This window comes from Candoia aspera, chromosome 1 (genome assembly GCF_035149785.1).
Source record: "Candoia aspera isolate rCanAsp1 chromosome 1, rCanAsp1.hap2, whole genome shotgun sequence".
NCBI classification, from domain to species: Eukaryota; Metazoa; Chordata; class Lepidosauria; order Squamata; family Boidae; genus Candoia; species Candoia aspera.
Window position 1 is genome coordinate 334,023,120 of NC_086153.1, and position 19,398 is coordinate 334,042,517.

Genomic DNA, 19,398 nt, shown 5'->3' on the forward strand with positions numbered 1-19,398 from the left:
GAATGATTACAAGTAGTCCTCACTTACCAACCATAATTGGGACTGTGGAGTCCTTGGTGCTCTCTGAGCCTTGTTGTTTTCTTGCAGACGTTTCATTGCCAGGCTAGGCAACATCTTCAATGTGAAGAGAGAGTGGGCCTTGCTCTCAGTTTATATACCGTGGTTTGTCCAGCTTGTGTTGGTGAAGGTGTTGTTCTCTCCTTGGGAGTTTCTTGAATGAGCTGTTGTTCGCTGCTTGGTTGATTGACTGAGTTGTTAGTTCCTTGATTAGGGTGTATTGTGTTGTTTGATTGTTCATCTGGTATTAATCCTAGTGTTAATCTTTGCATATCTAGGTGTTGCTTGCTGGCGAGGTGTTCTGGCCTTTTGGCTTTTCTATTGTCTCTTTTTTGGACTGGCAACAATGTTGCTAAGTGCCACAGTTGCTAAGCAAAAAATCACATGACTGTGCTGGAGTTATGTCATTTCTGCTTCTGTTGTTAAGCGAATCACTGGTTGTTAAGAGAGACATCACGTGACTGCAACTTGTGATTTCACTTCCACATTCTCCATTAATTCTGCTTGTTGGAAGCCAGTTGTGAAGCCTGCAAATGATGATCACATGACAGTGGGATGCTGCAATGGATGTAAATGCGACGATTGGTGCAAAGCTGTTTTTTTCAATCGTTGTAACTTCAAACAGTCACTAAACAAGGCAGTTGGTAAGCAAAGACCACCTGCATATTGGGAGAGGGATCTTTGCTTGTACAGGAACGCCCTAATGTCACTCTGTACAATATGAAAATGGGAACAGTCACCACTTATTTTTTCTTATTTGTAGCATAATCCAAATCTGAACATAAAGTATTTGTCCTCAGACTGCCTAAGAGAGTACTGAAAAGTCAAATAATTTTTGATAACCATTGAAAATATTTTCATGAATATGCATGTCTTTCTACCCATTTAGTCAAATGCTGGATATCATCAACCTGACATTTGAACTGGATCCAGATTTTTTTTTTTTACTCAGGTGAAATGTCAAGGGAAGACAAAAACAAATATAACAAGATGAGTGAAATTCCACACAACCCTTCCACAATAAACCACTTTCTCAGCATATCTGGAAGGCACCAGCTTGGGGCTGTTAGTGACTCTGATCCTTGGGGTTATGGGAGTTTCAGTTCAACAGAGAAGGGACCAGTCTGGGGTTGTCCTCATTAGATTATACGCAGGTGAGTGCTAAAGTCCTTCATGGAGCCCTTTCTATGTATGATGCAGGTAGAGGGAAACAAACCACATTCATTATGTTCCTTTGTTGTGCTTTGAACTGAATTCTTCTCTCCTTAATTTTAGTTTACCTGGAAGGATTTCTAAAACAGTACATAACTGGATGAAGTACAATTTGCTACAGTTCTCTTTTTTTATCTTTCCTCCTGGAATACAATGATGCAAGCAGGACAGAATTTCCTGCAGTGGAATGAGCAGTAAGGCCCAATGCTGTAGGACTGGCTTACCATGTTTAAGATATGTGATATAATAAATACACATTATTATCTGAAGAGCTCTGCCCCAGACCATTAAGTACAAAGTCAACAATTATGAATGTGCAGATGTATGCATCGATAAACATTGTGTACACACACACAGAGTCCCAGTCACAATTAGAGATGGAAAAGAAATTCAAGAGCTAAATCCCAGTTGTGAAATTTGTATTTTTCTGAGCCGTGCAGTTTGTTCGTCATAGAAAATATTGGAAAATATTTCATCCAAATACATCTTTTGAAAGTAATATAGAAAAATGCAATAGGGGAAGTTGCTTGCAAAACTATATACTTTAGGCAAAACTGCAAACAAATGTGGATGTTCAGAGAAATTTTACAAATGTTAGCATATTTTTTAAAAAGCTCAGAATTATTTGGAAGTGTAAAATTTACAAATAAAAACCCAGAAAAAACAGAAAAATGAAAAAGACAGAAAATTAGTCAAATAAAATTGACAGAATTACAAAAATGAGCATCAGAGAAACTGAAAAAATGTTTTAATTTTATGTATCCTAGCAATATATGAGTATCTGCATTTATAAAATATAGTTTTAAAAAATGAAGATTGCTGCTGTATGTATGTCATGATTCTATTTGTGTAGTATTTTGAAATGCTACAATCCATTGACAAAACTTACACAAAAACAATCAATATAGCTTCACATGACATTATGTTAATTTTTAAAAAAAAAAGCATTTTATTTGATGCCCACATACTGTATAGTATGAAGACTGATAATGCTAAGAAAGGGAGGAGACGTGGATGAATGAAAGCATTTGAAACTATGGTTTAAATATGTATTTCTTTTCAAAATTTGGAAATTAAATTGCATGTGACTCAGAATTCTATTTGGGCAGCATCTGCCTTGAAAAATTTTCAAAGATAATAAAACATAAAAAAACGTATAGGGCTTTCATACATACACACGTCATGCCACATAAAAAAGTCATCCTTGCAATTAAAACAAAATCAAAAACATGACTAATAGTGTTAAAACTGAATCAGTAATGAATCTTCCATGGCAGAAAAAAATGACCACCCTATTGTTTAGAATGAAAGTAAGCTAAAATGATGTTACAATGAAATCATAGCACCAATTACTGTTACTCTTAGTTGCACATTGAAAAGCTGGGGATTAAAGTGAGTGATAAGGAGATGGAAAATCACAACAAATATCATTGAAATGTGCACCATAAAAGGAAATCTAAATTTGGCACAGGGCCAAAGTATTAACAATTAAAAAAACAGATAAACAAATAGGATCTCCCTTTCCCCATATCTGCATTTTGGCTGCTAACATTCACTCTATGCTAATAAAAGATTTCAACAGAACTTTTGTTTTTATTTGAAAGAAAACTACTAGAATGTCCTCACATTTCATCCAATGCATGCAAGGAGATTCATTTCTCTTTTTCCTTCTTTTAGAAAGCTAAAACAAGAACAAGCTCCCAATCCAAGTGGATTTTATGGGATTTCTTGTGTTACGTACAAGAAAAAAAAATCAATGATTTCTGTTCTGTGGTCTTTTCTCTGGCATTTAATTGCAGGTTTGTGAGTCTATCCCACTTTTCTCTCCTGAATCCAATTCTCTTACCTGCTCTGTGCTGTAGTCCTGCCAAAGGCCTGCCTGTAAGGCAGCACTACATATGGGGAAATTTCAGGCGTTGCTTTTTGGGGGAAGATCTAGAACATGTAGATGAGGCGCTGGTGACTTGAAGTTCCTTCCCTGTTGGGCAATGGGGGGATTATTGGTGTGATAGTGCAGTTGGCCAGCAATCATGGTACCCAGCTGTGCTACTAAAATAAATACAAATGTTAGCATTTCAAGTAATGCACTTAGATGTGCTTTCCTATCAATTCTGTCTCCCTCCTGCCTCTGTGTAGTACTTCCTAGCATGATATGCCACTGTCTACCTCAGGGCACGTTTCAGCAGTGGTTTAATAGCAGTCCCTAATAAATGGGGACCGACAGGAAGCTCTGGCGTGGGCTGGTCCATGAAGTCACGAAGAGTCGGAAGCGACTAAACGAATAAACAACAACAATAAATGGGGAAGATTTTTGTGGGTTCCTGGGAGTACCAAAGCCTATGGTGCTGGCTTTTTCACTGATGATCCTGGGGGAGAGAGCAGGTGGAGATGGGGAAATGGTACAGCTGTCTCTGCCCCTCCTGTGCCTTTCCAGTTTTCCTGCAGTTCCAAATGGACATATATCTGTTTAATGCCCCTGGCAGGTTTTGCAACACATCTGTCGGAAGTACGACCGGCTACAGAACTTAGCTTTCAGTACTAAGGGGCAATAGGCAACCTTGTTGACATCTTTGCATTCTGAAGAAGGAAAGGGAGAAGGGAGAGAGAGAGAGAGAGAGAGAGAAACAATGAACTAGTCATTCCAATAGAAGAGAATATCTGTAGCTCGGGGTTGAACTAGGGAGTTCTTGGCGCTCTGAGTGTTGTTGTTTGCTTGCAGACATTTCATTACCCAACTACAGGTATTCCTCACTTAACAACCATTCATTTAATGATGGTTCAGACTTACAACAGTGCTGAAAAAACCGACTTACAACCGGTCCTCACACTTACAGCTGTCACAGCATCCTCACAGTCACGTGATCCCAATTTGGCTGCTTGACAACTGGTTCACATTTATGATCATCACAGCGTCCCATGGTCACCATTTTTGACCTTCCTGGCCAGCTTCTGGCAAGCAAGATCAACGGGGAACTGCATGATTTGCTTAACGACAATGTGGTTCACTTAACGCCCTGCAATGATTCGCTTAATGACTGCCGCAAAAAAGGTCATAAAATTGGGTCAGATTCGCTTAATGATCACTTCACTTAGCAACTGCAATTCTGGTCCCAATTCTGGTCATTAAGTGAGGGCTACCTGTAACATTATCAGTGTGAGGGAGTGTGGGGTTTGCTGCCTCTTTATAGATACAGTTGGATCATTTTCCTCAATAAATAAATGGACAAATATAATAGTTCTGACTCCTTTGTTTAACTGGGTTCTCTTTATCTATTTTTGGGACTTGTGTGGAAAATAGATCACACTTTAGGTCATATTCATGCAGAAATATTGAAGATTCAAAAGGGTTCACGAAGTTTTAAGCACCACTGTAGTAGCTTGCCCTGCCAGTGTTGGTGGGGTGGTGGTTTCCTCCTTGGTGGTTCCTTGTTTAGAGTATTATTTTCTGTCTGATTGTTTGCTGGTGTTAATCCCTGCTTATCCACACCCCCACCAACACTGGCAGGGCAAGCTACTGTATATAAAGAGGCAGCAAACCCCATACCTTCTTGCACTGATGATGTTACCTAGATGGGCAATGAAATGTCTGCAAGCAAACCACCAAGCCCAGAGAGCACCAAGGACTACACAGATTAGTCATTTGCTGAGTCCATACATCATGCTAAACTCAGGTTTAGTTTAACCGCAGCTTGCTGGAGAAACCATAAGGGCAACGTTCAGATAGAATGCTAAATTGTAAACCAGGGATGAACCATCTGTGGTCCTCCAATGCCCTTTTAGCAGCTTCTCAGATGTTTCTGAGATTGTGCAACACAAGGTTGCTACTTACATTACTTGAATCTCTGTGCCTCAGAAAAATGAAAAAAAAAAGGGCCAAATATTCTAACTCTCCTTTTTCTGGTGATATCGTCATGTCACCCTCACTATCCCGGCAGCCCTTAAATGTTGGGGGGGAAAAGCCCCAACAACTAAATAAGCATGCTTCCAGTATGCAAAAAAAACAAAAACAAAAAAACATTATCATTGCAATGCTCTGTGGTTTACAAATAACATGGCTGGGTTTTCATGACCTGCCTGACAGATCTCCCACTAGGATTTCCTTTGGCCAAAAGTATCCCAGGCCAAATTCGCATCTGGCAGCCTATGGTTTCAGGGTTCTGGGCCATGTTGCAGGCTAGAATCCAAACAGTTGGCTGGAGTCATACAGCCATTTCAAATGGTAAATTATTTGTTCAGTTCGTTGTCCTGCCAACACGCCTGTAAATCATTCTGTGACATGGTACCTTCAGGGTTTTCTGTCAGTCCAGAATCACACTTGCTTTCACACTGTTGCATGGCTGCTGGCTTCAGGGTCTCCATGCATTCACTGGAGGGTTGTCCTGTGTAGGTCACACATTGGACTGAACGCCTTTGCTGGCCAAAACTGCATTGCCCAGAGCACTGTAGGAAATAGCAAGGAAGATGAAGGAAGTTTGGGCTAAACCAAAATAAAAGATCTATCATTCTGAGTTTGAAGCACTGCCCTTCAGTCTTTTGCTGTGCCTAGAGACCGGTTCTTCCTGCTTTGTTAGCTTTGTTTTATCTTTGGTTTGTCCACATATCATATGAAACATCAGTCATGGTTTATAAACAGTGGTTTATACAATCACATTTTGGCCTAATTCGATATGTGAACTCAGCCAGTATTTCTTCACTCCCTGTTAAATCCTAAGTCGCTTTCTGTGTGAGATGGGTGGGGAATAAATTCGATAGACAGATAGATAGATAAACAAATAAATATTGTTTTAAAAAGGGACATGAAGCCAAAGACTGGGGAATGTGGGAATGTGGGTATGACCTTATTTGAAAACACATCAGACAAAATGAAAAGGCCTTTGTGGATACACAATTAAGCCTGCCAAGATCCAAATAATTACTGGACTCTCCTTCCAGGATGGATAGCAAAATCAATGTCAAGGTCTCAGCTTCAGATTTCCTCTTTGTAAAAAGGAAGCCTAGCACCCCCTCTGACAGCACTGTGAGAACACAGTTAAAAATGGTTTTGATTTTTTTTTTTTTTTTGTGGATAGTTGGTTCACCAGACTGGTTAGTACTGCACCAAAACATTGTAACATCAAATTTAACAACCTGAAAATGTTATGGTTTCTTTGGGGGTACAAAGAAAGTTCAGGAGCAAAAAGAAACATACCATTGTCCTTCCTGTTCCTTGGCTGACAAATCCCCTTTTCTATTATCGAAAATGCTCATAAAAGCCTTTATGTCATGACAAAATGATAGCCTCCAGTGAAGAAATGTACCAATTAACTTATTTATATATTTATTTGATTTATATCTCACCTTTCCTCCAGAAGCTCAAGGCGGTGTACGTAGTATTCCTCCTCTATTTTGTCCCTCCCACCCTGCTCCATAACAACCACCCTGTGAAGGAGGTTGGGTGGAGAGGGAATGAGTGACCCAAAGTGAGGTTCCATGACTGAAACTGGATTTGAACCTGGGTCTCTAACACTTTCATCACCATCTTCTGCCTAGGCCCTTTCCATTCCAGACATTGTCAATCTCTGAATATATGAAAGGCTAATTTTGCTTGCGTTGACCCGTATCCCTGAAAATATGACTGTTCTTCAGATACTTTTTAAAAAAGTATTTCATCTTAGATTAAAACAAATCAGCATGGCAGATCAGCTTTAGATAGCTTCTGTCATGAGTACTGATGGCGAGCAGGAGGGGGCCTCTATCCAGGGGGGAAAACGCATGCGTAGTACTGAGGAATTAAGCAGCCATTCAAAGAGACACAGATCAGACCCGCCTTAACTTTTGGGGTTTATCTGTCTGGGTTTTTCCCACGCTTCTTCAGTTTGTTAGGATTCTGTTTTATGTAGCAGTAATAAACACTAGAGACCTACTCCTCATCTCAGCGTGATTCCTGACTGTTAGGACATCAATCCTAACAAACTCCTACTCCCATTGAAAGAGGGAGGAACAAAGAAAAATGAAGGAGAGACATTTGGGAAAATGTCTTTGGAAAACCAGGAAATTCGGCAAGCCATCCAACAATTGGCAGCAGCCCTGCAACAACACCACCACCAAGTAGATCTCCAGATCAACACATTACAAGCAGCCATGCTACAGCAGTTACAACAACCAGCTCCGGTTAACCCACAACCGGTGCCAGCAGCAGCAGCAGCAGCAGCTCCACCAGTAGTCTTGAGATCCCAGGGCAGTCTACCAGAGAAGTTTGGAGGAGAAGCAGGACAGTTGAGAACCTTTCTCACACAGTGCACAATGTTTTTCGACAGCAGACTGGCAGAGTTTCCCACAGACAGAACCAGAGTCACCTTCATTCTAAGTCTGCTAAAGGGCCCAGCAGCCAAATGGGCTATTCCCATGGTGGAGAACAACGACCCAATTCTCAACGACTACCAGAATTTTCTGGCAGGGTTCCGAGCACACTTTGATGATCCGATCAGAGAGGTCACTGCCAGCCGGGAAATTCGGAAGCTCAAGCAAGGCAACAAGAGAGTGGGAATCTACATTGCTGATTTCAAGCTGTTAGCAGGAGATCTGAACTGGAATGAGAGTGCCTTGAAAGACCAATTCAAACAGGGGCTGGATGAAGAAATTAAGAATGAATTAGTGCGCCAGGGAACACCAGTTACCCTAGAAGCTTTATATCAGTTGTCTGTGGTCATAGATGCCAGGCTAGAAGAGCTCAGACAGATGCAGCCGGGGAGAGGCAGGGGCCTCAGGACGCTTCCAGGATTTCCGGCTCTCTCCGCAGCATCTCCTTACTCAGGACCAGAGGAGCCGATGCTGATCGGGGCGAGCAGGAGGCTTATTTCCAAGGCTGACAGAGAAGGAGAGAGAGAGCCCTCTGTTTCTACTGCGGAGTCCAGGGGCACATGGTGAGAGCTTGCCCAGCGAGAAGCCAAGCAAATTCCGTAAGAGCCCCAGGGCAAGCAGCTGAAACAAGAGCCACCTCCACCTCTACTTCCAACCAGGGAAACTCCGCCGGTCTCCCTCCACAGAGCTCAGCAGGGAGACCATCAATCAATTAAGAAGGGCTCATTCCGAGGATTCCAGGCAATCCTTTTACTACTTACCAGTCATAATGCACGTAAACCCAGAGCACCAGGTCAAGCTAGAGGCCCTCGTGGATTCCGGAGCTTCCACCAATTTTATTGATGTACAGATCGTACAAGACTTCAACATCCCAACCATAGAGTTGCCACGTCCCATAGAAGTGGAGACCATTGACGGCCAGCCCCTCAAGGCAGGGCCGATTAGAAGGTTCACAGAACCTTTGCAACTAACAACGGGAGACCACACTGAGTGGATCCAACTTTATGTTACGGCATCACTTAATGTGCCTATAGTCCTGGGCACACCTTGGCTGAAGTTCCACAACCCATTGTTGAACTGGACTACGGGAGCAATCTCCTTCCCAGCTAAGGAATGCCAGCACCACAAGATTCAAGCCGCTCTCCTCTCTCCAGCAACCAACGAAGCCACGGAAGCAGGGGGATCCAGTTGCCAGCCAAGTATGCAGATTTCGCAGACATTTTCAGCGAACAAGAGGCCACAGCACTACCCCCCCATAGGGACTGTGATTGCACCATTGAGTTGATACCAAGAGCCAAGATTCCAGCAAGGAAACAATATCCCATATCCCCCAAGGAACTAGCCACCTTAAAGGATTACTTGGATTGTAATCTCCAAAAGGGTTTCATCTGACCATCTACTTCCCCAGCGTCTGCTCCTACCTTCTTCGTACCAAAGAAGCCTGACCCGTTGGCACCGGCAAACCAGGAGGCACCCATGAGAGTGGTCCACGATTTCAGTTCCCTCAATAAACTCACGATAAAAGAAAATTATCCCATGCCGCTAATATCTGATCTGCTGGATTGCTTACAGAAAGCACGCATTTTTACTAGGTTGGACCTCAGGAATGCATACAATCTGCTCTGGATGAAAGAGGGGCATGAATATCTGACTGCCTTTGACACGAGGTTTGGTAAATTTGAGTACCTTGTTTTGCCCTTTGGCTTGTCTAATGCAGGAGCCATATTTTCCCGATTTATGAATCAAATTTTCTCTGATTTACTAGATAAGTATCTGGTCATTTATCTAGATGACATATTAATATTCTCTGACGATGCTACAACTCATGTAACCCATGTACGTAATGTCTTACAAAGACTGAGAGAGAACAAGCTGTTCGCCAAGCTAGAGAAATGTGCCTTCGATTTAACTGAATTACATTTCCTGGGCTATAAAATATCAATAGAAGGCATATCCATGGATCCTTCTAAGGTCCAGGCAATTCTCTCTTGGCAACCCCCCCGAAATGTGAAAGATGTACAAAGGTTCCTAGGGTTCTGCAATTTTTACAGGAGATTCATAAATAAATTTAGTGACAGGGCTAAACCCCTTGCACAACTTTTGAAGAAAGGGTCAAAATTCATTTGGGGGGAGAGAGAGCAAGCAGCCTTCCAGGAATTTAAGCAACTCTTTGCATCCCAGCTGCTTTTAAAGCACCCTGATCCCACGAAGCAATTCATAATGCATTCAGATGCTTCCGATATTGCCATTGGGGTGGTGTTATTGCAATATACAAACAAAACCGAGAATACATTGCTTCCTTGTGCCTTTTTTTCACACATGCTCTCACCAGCAGAGACAAACTATGATGTTTTTAACAAGGAGTTGCTAGCAATTAAAGCAGCATTCCAAGAGTGGAGGCACTGGCTAGAAGGTGCAGCCTTTCCTGTGAAAGTTTGCACCGATCACAAGAATTTACAGAATCTACAAAATGCCAGATCCCTCACCCCACACCAAATCAGATGGAGCCAGTTTTTCTCCCGCTTCAATTTTGTTATTTCTTATGTTCCCGGGGCGCAGAACCGTTTGGCAGATGCCCTGTCTCAATCCATTCAGGCAACCCCCGCTACTCACCAGGAGGTACAGGCTACTATATTACAACCTCACAACTTTGATCAGTCTATGAGGGGGAACCAGACAGAGATTTTAGCAGCAGGCAGACAAGCAGAGGACCTATTTACAAGAGTCAGAGCTCAGCAGCAACAGGACCCGTATGCCAGAGCCAGGATGGATGACCTCTAGAGGGAACTTCAAGACACTGCCTCCCTCTTTAATGTGGAGGCAGGAATCCTCTGGCATAGCAGGCGATTATACATTCCCCCCTCATTGAGGGAAGAAGTACTGAGACTTTGCCATGACCATCAAACAGCAGGCCACGGAGGTGTTTTCAAAACTCTCCATAGAGCTCTGAGAGACTACTGGTGGCCTAAGATGACTGCAGACATAAAGGGTTACGTTGCTTCTTGTCATACCTGTAGATGAGCCAAGCCTCTGCCAGGGAAGCCCACAGGACTCTTGTAACCCCTACCCACCCCCAGTAGGCCTTGGGATACAATCTCCATGGATTTCATCACTGATTTACCCCCAGTCCAGGGGCTGACTTCCATACTAGTGGTGGTGGACCTTTTCACTAAAATGGAGCATTTTATTCCTTGCAAGGGCCTCCCATCTGCGCAAGCCACAGAGCAGTTGTTCATGGACCATGTTTTTAGGTATAGAGGCATGGTAAATCACTTGGTGAGTGACAGAGGCTCTCAGTTCACTTCCAGGTTCTGGAGGGCCCTTTTCCAGTCATTTGGGGTCCAGATCCACCTATCATCATCGCATCATCCGGCTAGTAACGGGCAAGCTGAGAAAATTAACCAATGGTTACAGCGGTATCTCAGGTGTTACACCACTTATCAGCAAGACAATTGGCCAGCCCTGCTCCCCATGGCAGAATTTACGTATAATAACTCTGTGCAATCCTCTACCATGATGTCTCCTTTCCAAGCACTCTACAGGGTTAACCCTCGGGTGTTGCCCACCTCCTCCCAGCAGGGAGCTGTTCCAGCCGTGGCTGATTTTCTTAAAGAGCAACAAGCCGCACAGGAGTTGTTAAAGGAGCAGCTGAACAGGGCAAAGAGTGCTTACAAGAGAGCTGCAGATGCTCACAGACAAGAGGGGCCAGCGATTGTGGTAGGAGACAAAGTGTGGCTCTCTACCAGGTTTTTGACCTCTACCAGGCCCTCCAAGAAGTTGGACTCTAAGTTTGTGGGCCCTTTCACTGTGGTACAGCAGATAAATCCAGTGGCTTATCGCTTAAAGCTGCCAGCATCCATGAAAATCCATCCAGTCTTTCACAGAGCCTTGCTAGCCAAGGACCCTCCCCCAAGTGCCTTACGATCGCAACTGCCCCCCACCTCCAGTAATTGTGGAGGGGGAGGAGGAATACGAAGTCGAGGAAATTCTGGACTCTAGGAGGAGGGGAAGGGGCATCCAATATTTAACACACTGGAAAGGGTATCCTGAGGAAGAGCGCACGTGGGAGAATGCCAGAGATGTACATGCACAAATGCTGGCTCATCGATTCCATCAGCTTTTCCCTCACAAACCCAAGCCTCGCACTCTACCAGAGATTCCTCACTTGACTGAGCAAGCAGAGGAATTCCAAGCAGAGGAGTTTGTAAGTTTTCAGCCCCCACCCCCGCCTGAAGCCTTGAGGCCAGAAACAGAGGAGGAGGGAGGGCCGCAGCCCTCCACCTCGGGTTTGCATTTCCCAAGGGGGAGGGGGGAAGAATCTTCTAATTATCTAGCTATTTTCCAGCAGCAGCCACCTGGGCCAGAAGCGTTGTCAGACCTGGAGAGCAGCACTGATTCGTCCTTGGAGGAGTTTTCCTTTGAAGAATTTCCATCGTTGCCCAGTTCCCATGGGAGCTTGGAAGGAGAGATGGACTCTTATCAGACCTCTGGAAGGGAGGGGGCTGTAATGGAATGTGAATCTGGAGGGGAGGGTGATGTCATGAGTACTGATGGTGAGCAGGAGGGGGCCTCTATCCAGGGGGGAAAACGCATGCATAGTACTGAGGAATTAAGCAGCCTTTCAAAGAGACACAGATCAGACTGGCCTTAACTTTTGCGGTTTATCTTTCTGGGTTTTTCCCATGCTTCTTCAGTTTGTTAGGATTTTCTGTCTTATGTAGCAGTAATAAACACTAGAGACCTATTCCTTGTCTCAGCTTGATTCCTGACTGTTAGGACAGCTTCATCTCATTGGCTCTTTGCCCCAATGTGCAGTGCAACCTAGTGCCCCTTGAACAATTACCAACTAGTGCTTTACAATTGTAGGAGAAAAATAAACTTTCTGTACCTCTCCCCATTCACCAGTGACCCACCGCGGAGGTGGACAGCGTCGAAGACTGCATCTTATGGTGGTTGGGGGTTTGGAACTCTCGCGACACTGGGAGGTGGGCAGTGTGGAACTGTGATCACCAGTTTTGCAAAGGACAACACGATGGCGGAAACCAGGTCCACAACTTGGAGTACACTACAAGGAAGGAAAAGGCTGGAATTTATTTATTTGTTAAGATTTATTGCATTTCCCAGGCTGTTTTATATGCCCCTAAAATCTCTGGGGTGATGGAAAATAAATCTGCTAAATCATGTTGGGTGCGGATATTTGTGACTTTGCAGTGAGTTTGGCAAAAAGTGGAATCTAACATTTTTGTTTCTCATTGGAGCCAGCAAAATTACTTTATAAAACAAACAGTGGTAGTCATGAACCTAACTTCTAGTACACATGGCTCTTGAGAACATTCCAGAGTCTTTCTAGAACTTACTTATTATTTATTCATTAGATTTATATTTTGTCTTTCTTCCAAGGCCTCAAAGTAATGTACAATGTTCTCCCTCCCCAAATGTTTCCTTGTGACAACCCTGTGAGGTCATTTGGGTTGGGAGAGAGAGTGGATGCCCCAAAGTCATCCAAAGAACTTCTATGGCTGAGGATGGATTTGAACATGGGTCAACACAGTTTTGGTCTAATATCTTATATACTTCATCTACTTCAGTCCTAAGTTCCTTAGCTATCGCTGGAGTTATGGATAGTAACCGTGGTATGTAGCACTTTTGCACAAATAATTAGTGTGCTAGCTGCAAGCCATTCCTGAGTCGATTGGATCTCCATAGCTGGCTTCTTCTCATCTTAACTATTGCAGTGTGCTAGATAGGACCGCCCTTGAAACATGCCTAGGAACTGTAACTGCACAAACTAGACTGTTAAGCCAGTCAGAGTCACTTGCTGAGATGGGTGGCTATAGAAATCGAATGAATGAATGAATGAATGAATGAATGAATGAATGAAAAGGTACAGATATATTAGAATGCCTGGTACTGGAAGTCTGCCCTGGCTGTCAATTAAAGTCCTAAACTGCTTAGGACCTGACTATCTGAAAGACAGCTTCTCCTGCCATGAACTTGTCCAGCTGTTAAGATCTGCAGGAGAGGCTTTTCTGAAGATGCCCCTGCTGTCAAAGAACCATCTTTCTGGCACACAAGAGAAGGGATTCTGCACTGGAACACTCTCCCAGGAAATGCATTTAACTCCCTGCACTTGCTGCCTATCGAACTTTTGTGAAGATACATCAGTTTTGCCAGGCTTTTGTTACTTCAGTTAGTATTAGTAGCATTCATTTTTTCTCTTTTACATAGTACCTTTCACTTTTGTTTGCTGCCTATTGAGCAGAAAGGCAAAGAATAAATTGATTGATTGATTGACCAACTGACTGATGAATGAATCAATGAATGACAGAATAAAATTGGAGGGTGCCAGATTGAGAAAGAGGAAGTCATTACCTCAGACCAGTCAAGGGCTACCCATTCTGGAGGACACGTGCAATTGTTACAGGGTTCCAGCACATGAGGCCGTGGCAAGTTGCAAGAGGAATCATCCAGAGTTTTCTCCTCTGTGGTGGAAATTTTGCGCTGACAGATCACACTTCGGGTCCGCACTCCCTGATTGCAGCTGCGGCTGCATTCAGACCAATTCCCAATCACCCAACTAGTAGAGATGGGAGGCAGAAAGCAAAATAAGGGCATAGTTAAAATTAATCCTGCCTAAATTTGAAACTCATTGGCCCTGTGGCCATAGCACACTTGATAATGTAATGGCAGTGGTGTGTTATGGGAACTCCAAAAAGGTATTAATTGATCTGATCAGCTACCTCCCACAGTTTTAAAGTTAGCTTTAAACAAAGCCTAAGGTTAATCTAATTTCCCTGTTTCCCTGGTCAGCCATGCAATAGCTATTGCTCACCATGAGGCTAGCCAACTCCTCCTCCTCTCAAGAGTAAGATGAAGCCTCACTTGGTACTTTGCAGAAATAGGTAAGAGGTGGATCTGAGTCCCCTGTGCCTGTCTGAATTTGTGCGGATATCAAATGCACACAGTGGGGTTTTTTCCCCTTCAATTTTCTTTTCTCTGGCTCAGAAATAAGAGGAAAAGGAAGTAGGATAAGAAGTGACAGTCCCCAAGTTTCTTTTGCAGGGGCTGGGAGAATGAAAAAGATGGCTACCAACAGACACACACACAGCCATCCTCAGTCATGTGCTGCTGGTACCTAATGATGAGTTTACTAACTGAATGGGAGAAGTAATGCTTAAGTCATCTGTGTCAAAAGATCACCACATTTTAATCCAGTATTTTGTAATACAAGGGGATGTTACCATTGTTGATCTTGAATGGGGCTGCATTTCCCCATTCAAGACCTGTGCACAATTGGGAGCAACTTTTGGACTCGCAGCTACTGCTTGAAGAGCAGGTGGCAGCTGTGGCCAACAGGGCCTTTGCACAGGTTCACCGGGTATGCCATTTGGGCCCTTTCCTCAATCAGGAGGCCCTTCAGACAGTTATTCCTGTCCTGGTCACCTCACAATTGGATTATTGCAATGTGCTGTACATGGGGCTGCCCTTGAAAGCCATCCAGAAGCTACAGCTGGTTCAAAATGCAGCGGTGTGAACAGTCATTGGTAATTAGTATGCCCATGTGTTACCACTGCTACGCAAGCTGCATTGGTTGCCAGTCAGCTTCCAAGTGCAATTTAAGCTGCTGATTATTACCTATAAAGCCCTGTACGGCATAGGGCCTGGATAACTGAGGGACCACTTGTCTCCAATTGTTTCTGCCTGCCCAGTACAGGTAGTCCTCAACTTACGACAGCAATTGAGACTGGAATTTCTGTCGCTAAGCTGATATATGTGACCAATCAATCTCTCTCTCTCTAGGTTGCTGTTTGACCCTTCCTTTTTTGTACATGCAGATTCAACATATATTCCCCTTTCCTTGATCCTTCATCCTGTACAGCACCCAACCTCAGTCCCTTCTGGGAAGAGCTTCTGCACATCCTCCATTAGATGCAACCCTCCAAATGCTGGAAAGAATTAAACTCACGCTGGCGGGCATGGCTCAGTGTTACACAGCCGCTGCCTCTCTGGTAGCTTGGTTTCAGGATTGCAGAAATGATTAAACACCGTGGAACTGTCGGCTTGATTCCTGCATACAACGGGCTGAACTTGACTGCCTGTGGGATGATTGGGAAGGCTGAGTGAGGATGCAGAATCTCCAACATTAGAAGAAGGTAGTTTTTTCTTTCTGCCAATATCTAGAACATCTCCTGATCAAATAGTATGCATTTGAAGACCACAAAGCACCTCTCCCAACCCCAGAACATTATTTTTTAAAGGTCTGCAGACAGTGAGTGCTGTGCCAGTAAAGGGGACACAAATACACTCAGTTGCATAGATTTAAAGTTTCTGAGAAACTAATATTTTTAATTCAAATTTCTAGACTGTATACAGTAGATACAAAGTGTGATTGAAGATAAGTAGAAACATGCCGAGATTTCAGGGGAAAAAACAGGGACAGATAGTATTTTTGCTTTTATGGGAGGGAATGTTTCACAGTATGGTAAAACAACCCAGCTTTGTCCCACTCTGCATAATAAATAGAGTAGTACTTTCAAAGGATCTGTAAGAGGTAGATATCATGTCCTAGAGCCAGAGCATAGGTCTGTGGCCCTGTCCTCTGAGAGAGCCCTCAAATTATCATCCAAGCAGACCACCCTATAAATGGAAATGTCATGCCAATCAGCCAATCGTTATTGTGGATGCACATGTGTGTGAAGAGGTGGAATTTACCAACAGTTGAATTACTTTGTGAAGATGCCATTTGACACTGGACTTCTGCACATAGGGCACAGGATATCCAGATGCCATTGTACAAGTTATACAGACTGTACATGTAATCCAGAAGCTGAACAGTGATTAATGTTGTGTGATACCTAATATATGGTCTTATTTTTTAAATTACAGTAGGTTGATTGCTTGTTTGATTTTGCTTGTTTGTTGTCAAGCAAAAAACAAATGATGGTAGTTGACATCAGTATACTCCCGCGATGATATAAAAAGTGGGAGCTAGTATTTTGTAAAAAAATCTGTCCTTTTTTCAAGGTGAAAATATGAGGAGAAAATTATAGAAATGTTTAGAAATTATAGAAATGTATAGAAAATTATAGAAATGTTTTAAGAAAATGTCTTCTGCAACTTTTGACTGAGGTCTATCAGAAACCGCCAGCTGTCAATATCAAGGTTGGTGGTACCTTTCTGCCTTACTTTCTCAGGGTAGCCATGATTTAACTCTTACCTCCAGCACAAATGGCAGAACATTTTGTCCATGAGACATACTGCCATAAATATTGGGTCATGGAATTATGAACAATGGGCGCATTGAACTTGTATCGGATCCTCTGCAGTTCTTCTCGCACAAGAACCTATAACAATAGGCAGACAACTGGTCATATGTGATCCTTTTGTATCCTTTTGCAGGTGGAAATGAGAGGGCAGAGATTTTAATTGCTTCTTCTACCCACTGTATATCTGAGGCCTCAGCAGCCATGCTGTTGCATTGCTCAAGTGGTCCCACTCAAATAGACATCACCTTCTAGGTGTGAAAACATCACAAGTGCCTTTGTAGCCAATCACATTTCACTACCCATCAACAGTGGGTTGATATTATCAAATGTGGCGGTGTGGGCAGTTATGTATGCACCTAGATCAGCACATGTTACACTTCTGCTCCATGGGCTGCATTGGCTACTAGTTTGCTGTCAGGTTCAATTCAAGGTGCTGGTGATGATCTAGAAAGCCCTACATGGCACGGGGCTGGGATATTTGAGGGACTGCCTCTCCCCAATCACATCTATCCATCCCATCAGATCCAGCAGAAAGGGCATGTTGCAGATCCCATCCACAAAGTAAAGTCATCTGATGGGATCCAGGAGAACCTTTTCTGCCACTGCACCTGTCCTTTGGAACATCCTCCTCCCTGAGGTCAGATTGGCCCTGACTTTATTGGCCTTCCAGAAGAGCCTGAAGACCTGGCTTTGCCATCTGGCCTGGGATCCGCTGACGTTGGTGGAGAGCCCGCTAAGTAGTTGTACTGTGAGGAAAATGAATGGCGCTCTCCAGCAGATTGCAGTTTTTACAGTTTTAATAGTTTTTATTGTTTTGTATGTTTTAATTACTTTGGCAGTTTTATTTTCTGGTTGTTTTTTGTGTTGTTAACTTTGTAAGCTGCCCAGAGTCACAGAACTGAGATAGGCGGCTATATGAATTTAACAAACAGTTACAGATGGGAAATATGTTGCATGCTAATCACAAGGTAATCTTATCTCATTGGTGATCTTTATAAGAATCAGCTGCTGTGAAACAAATTTGGGTCACTTGGGCAATTCTATCCTGTCAGAAAAGGATCAGGGTAATAAACAGTTTCTCAGCTCTTCCACAGTTTAAATTTATCAAGTAAGGCACCCCTGCTCAATCTGAATAAAGCTCTCTGTCAAATTAATATTTCTTCCTCCCACCCCTTGTTTTGGCTCAGCACTACGACCAACCATAACAATAAGGGTGATGTTCGTTGGGCCCAAGGCCTCGAGTGACTCCGGCTCATCCTGGGAGCGTTCATAGTGGAAGGTGGTTCCAGCAATGTCAAAGCGCCGGGGAGGGTCAATAGAAAGTTTTCCATTGACAAAATACTCATCATTTTCTCCTCTCAGAGCTGGAAGGAGAAGCCGAAAGAAAACATTTTAAGTCAAGTCAGATGATTCTTCTTCAGAAGCGAGCAACTTTTCAGTGGCGTAAGTAGCACCCTCTGGGCCCCAAGCAAACCAAACCAGGTTGAACACCCCTCCCCCATTGCAATCTTAGCAATCAGTTGAAGAGCTAGAGCAAGGGGTCTCAACCAGAGTTCTGCGAGAGGTCACTAGGGGCTCCCTGGGAGATCACGATTTATTAAAAAAATATTTCCAATTCGGGCAACTTCGCATTGAAAAGATAAGTTTCATTCTTTGTTTTTAGTTTAAGAACAATGTTAATGCGCAAATACAGGGCTATCCATGAAACGAATGTAATAATTTTGTAACTTCTGGCCTATGTTTGAGCCTGAATGTGCAGGGGTTCCCCAAAGCCTGGAAAATATTTCAAGGGTCCCTCCAGGGTCAAAAGGTTGAGAAAGGCTGGGCTAGAGGCTACATATGGGGAAGCAGACCCCTCCTGACGCCTAATGCTTGTGCAAACAAGCCACCTTCAGGGAGGAACAGCAGCAGTGGTGGCTCAGGGAAGGTGCTGGCAGGTTATATCTGTATTAGGACTCTCGGATTTAGGCTGCAAGAATACAGATAACCACTAATGGTAGCACAGAGAGTTTTCTGAATCTCTTTGCTGCCGTCTAGTGGCTGCCCTAGGCAGCATGCCCTGAGGCTGGCTGCTGCATTACATCGTAGCCCCTTCTGCCTGCTGCTCTACCCACCCTCATAGTGCCATCCTAGGAAAATGCCTAGGTTCCTTAATGGGCATGCATCAGTACGCCACAACCAGGTTTAGTTTCTGAAGGCCTGGCCAAGACCCTCAGTGCCTATGGACTGTAAGGGGACAACCACCTGTAGTTGTCTGCAGCTAACCATGATGCCGCCAAAATGATGAAATGTGCATTATGATGTCATGAAGCAAGCTCTGCCATTTTGGGCTTGCATCGCAATGTGGCATTTATGTACATAAGGGGTAGAGTTTGTTTCATGATGTTGCAATGTGTTTTGACATTTGCCCCCTCCCCATGTGGATTACCCCTGCCTTAACTGTATTTATGCCAGTACTCTGGGGCACAGTTGGCCTTTGCATAACAAGCAGGGGCCTACAGTTTCCTTAAAATGGTTTTACTAA

At 43.5% G+C, this 19,398-nt stretch overlaps 1 protein-coding gene across 1 annotated transcript in view; it reads right to left on the minus strand.

Annotated features, from left to right (window-relative positions):
* Positions 1-3,535: 3,535 nt before the first annotated feature.
* Positions 3,536-19,398, minus strand: part of ADAMTS10 (ADAM metallopeptidase with thrombospondin type 1 motif 10) — a 63,671-nt gene continuing 47,808 nt past the window's right edge. The window contains exons 18-24 of the mRNA XM_063290793.1: positions 18,075-18,238; positions 16,826-16,952; positions 15,575-15,704; positions 13,981-14,185; positions 12,497-12,673; positions 5,553-5,709; positions 3,536-3,846 (exon numbers count right to left, since the gene is read on the minus strand). Coding sequence (XP_063146863.1) covers positions 3,737-3,846; positions 5,553-5,709; positions 12,497-12,673; positions 13,981-14,185; positions 15,575-15,704; positions 16,826-16,952; positions 18,075-18,238 — 1,070 coding nt within the window. The 3' untranslated portion in view covers positions 3,536-3,736. The remainder of the gene's footprint in view (positions 3,847-5,552; positions 5,710-12,496; positions 12,674-13,980; positions 14,186-15,574; positions 15,705-16,825; positions 16,953-18,074; positions 18,239-19,398) is intronic.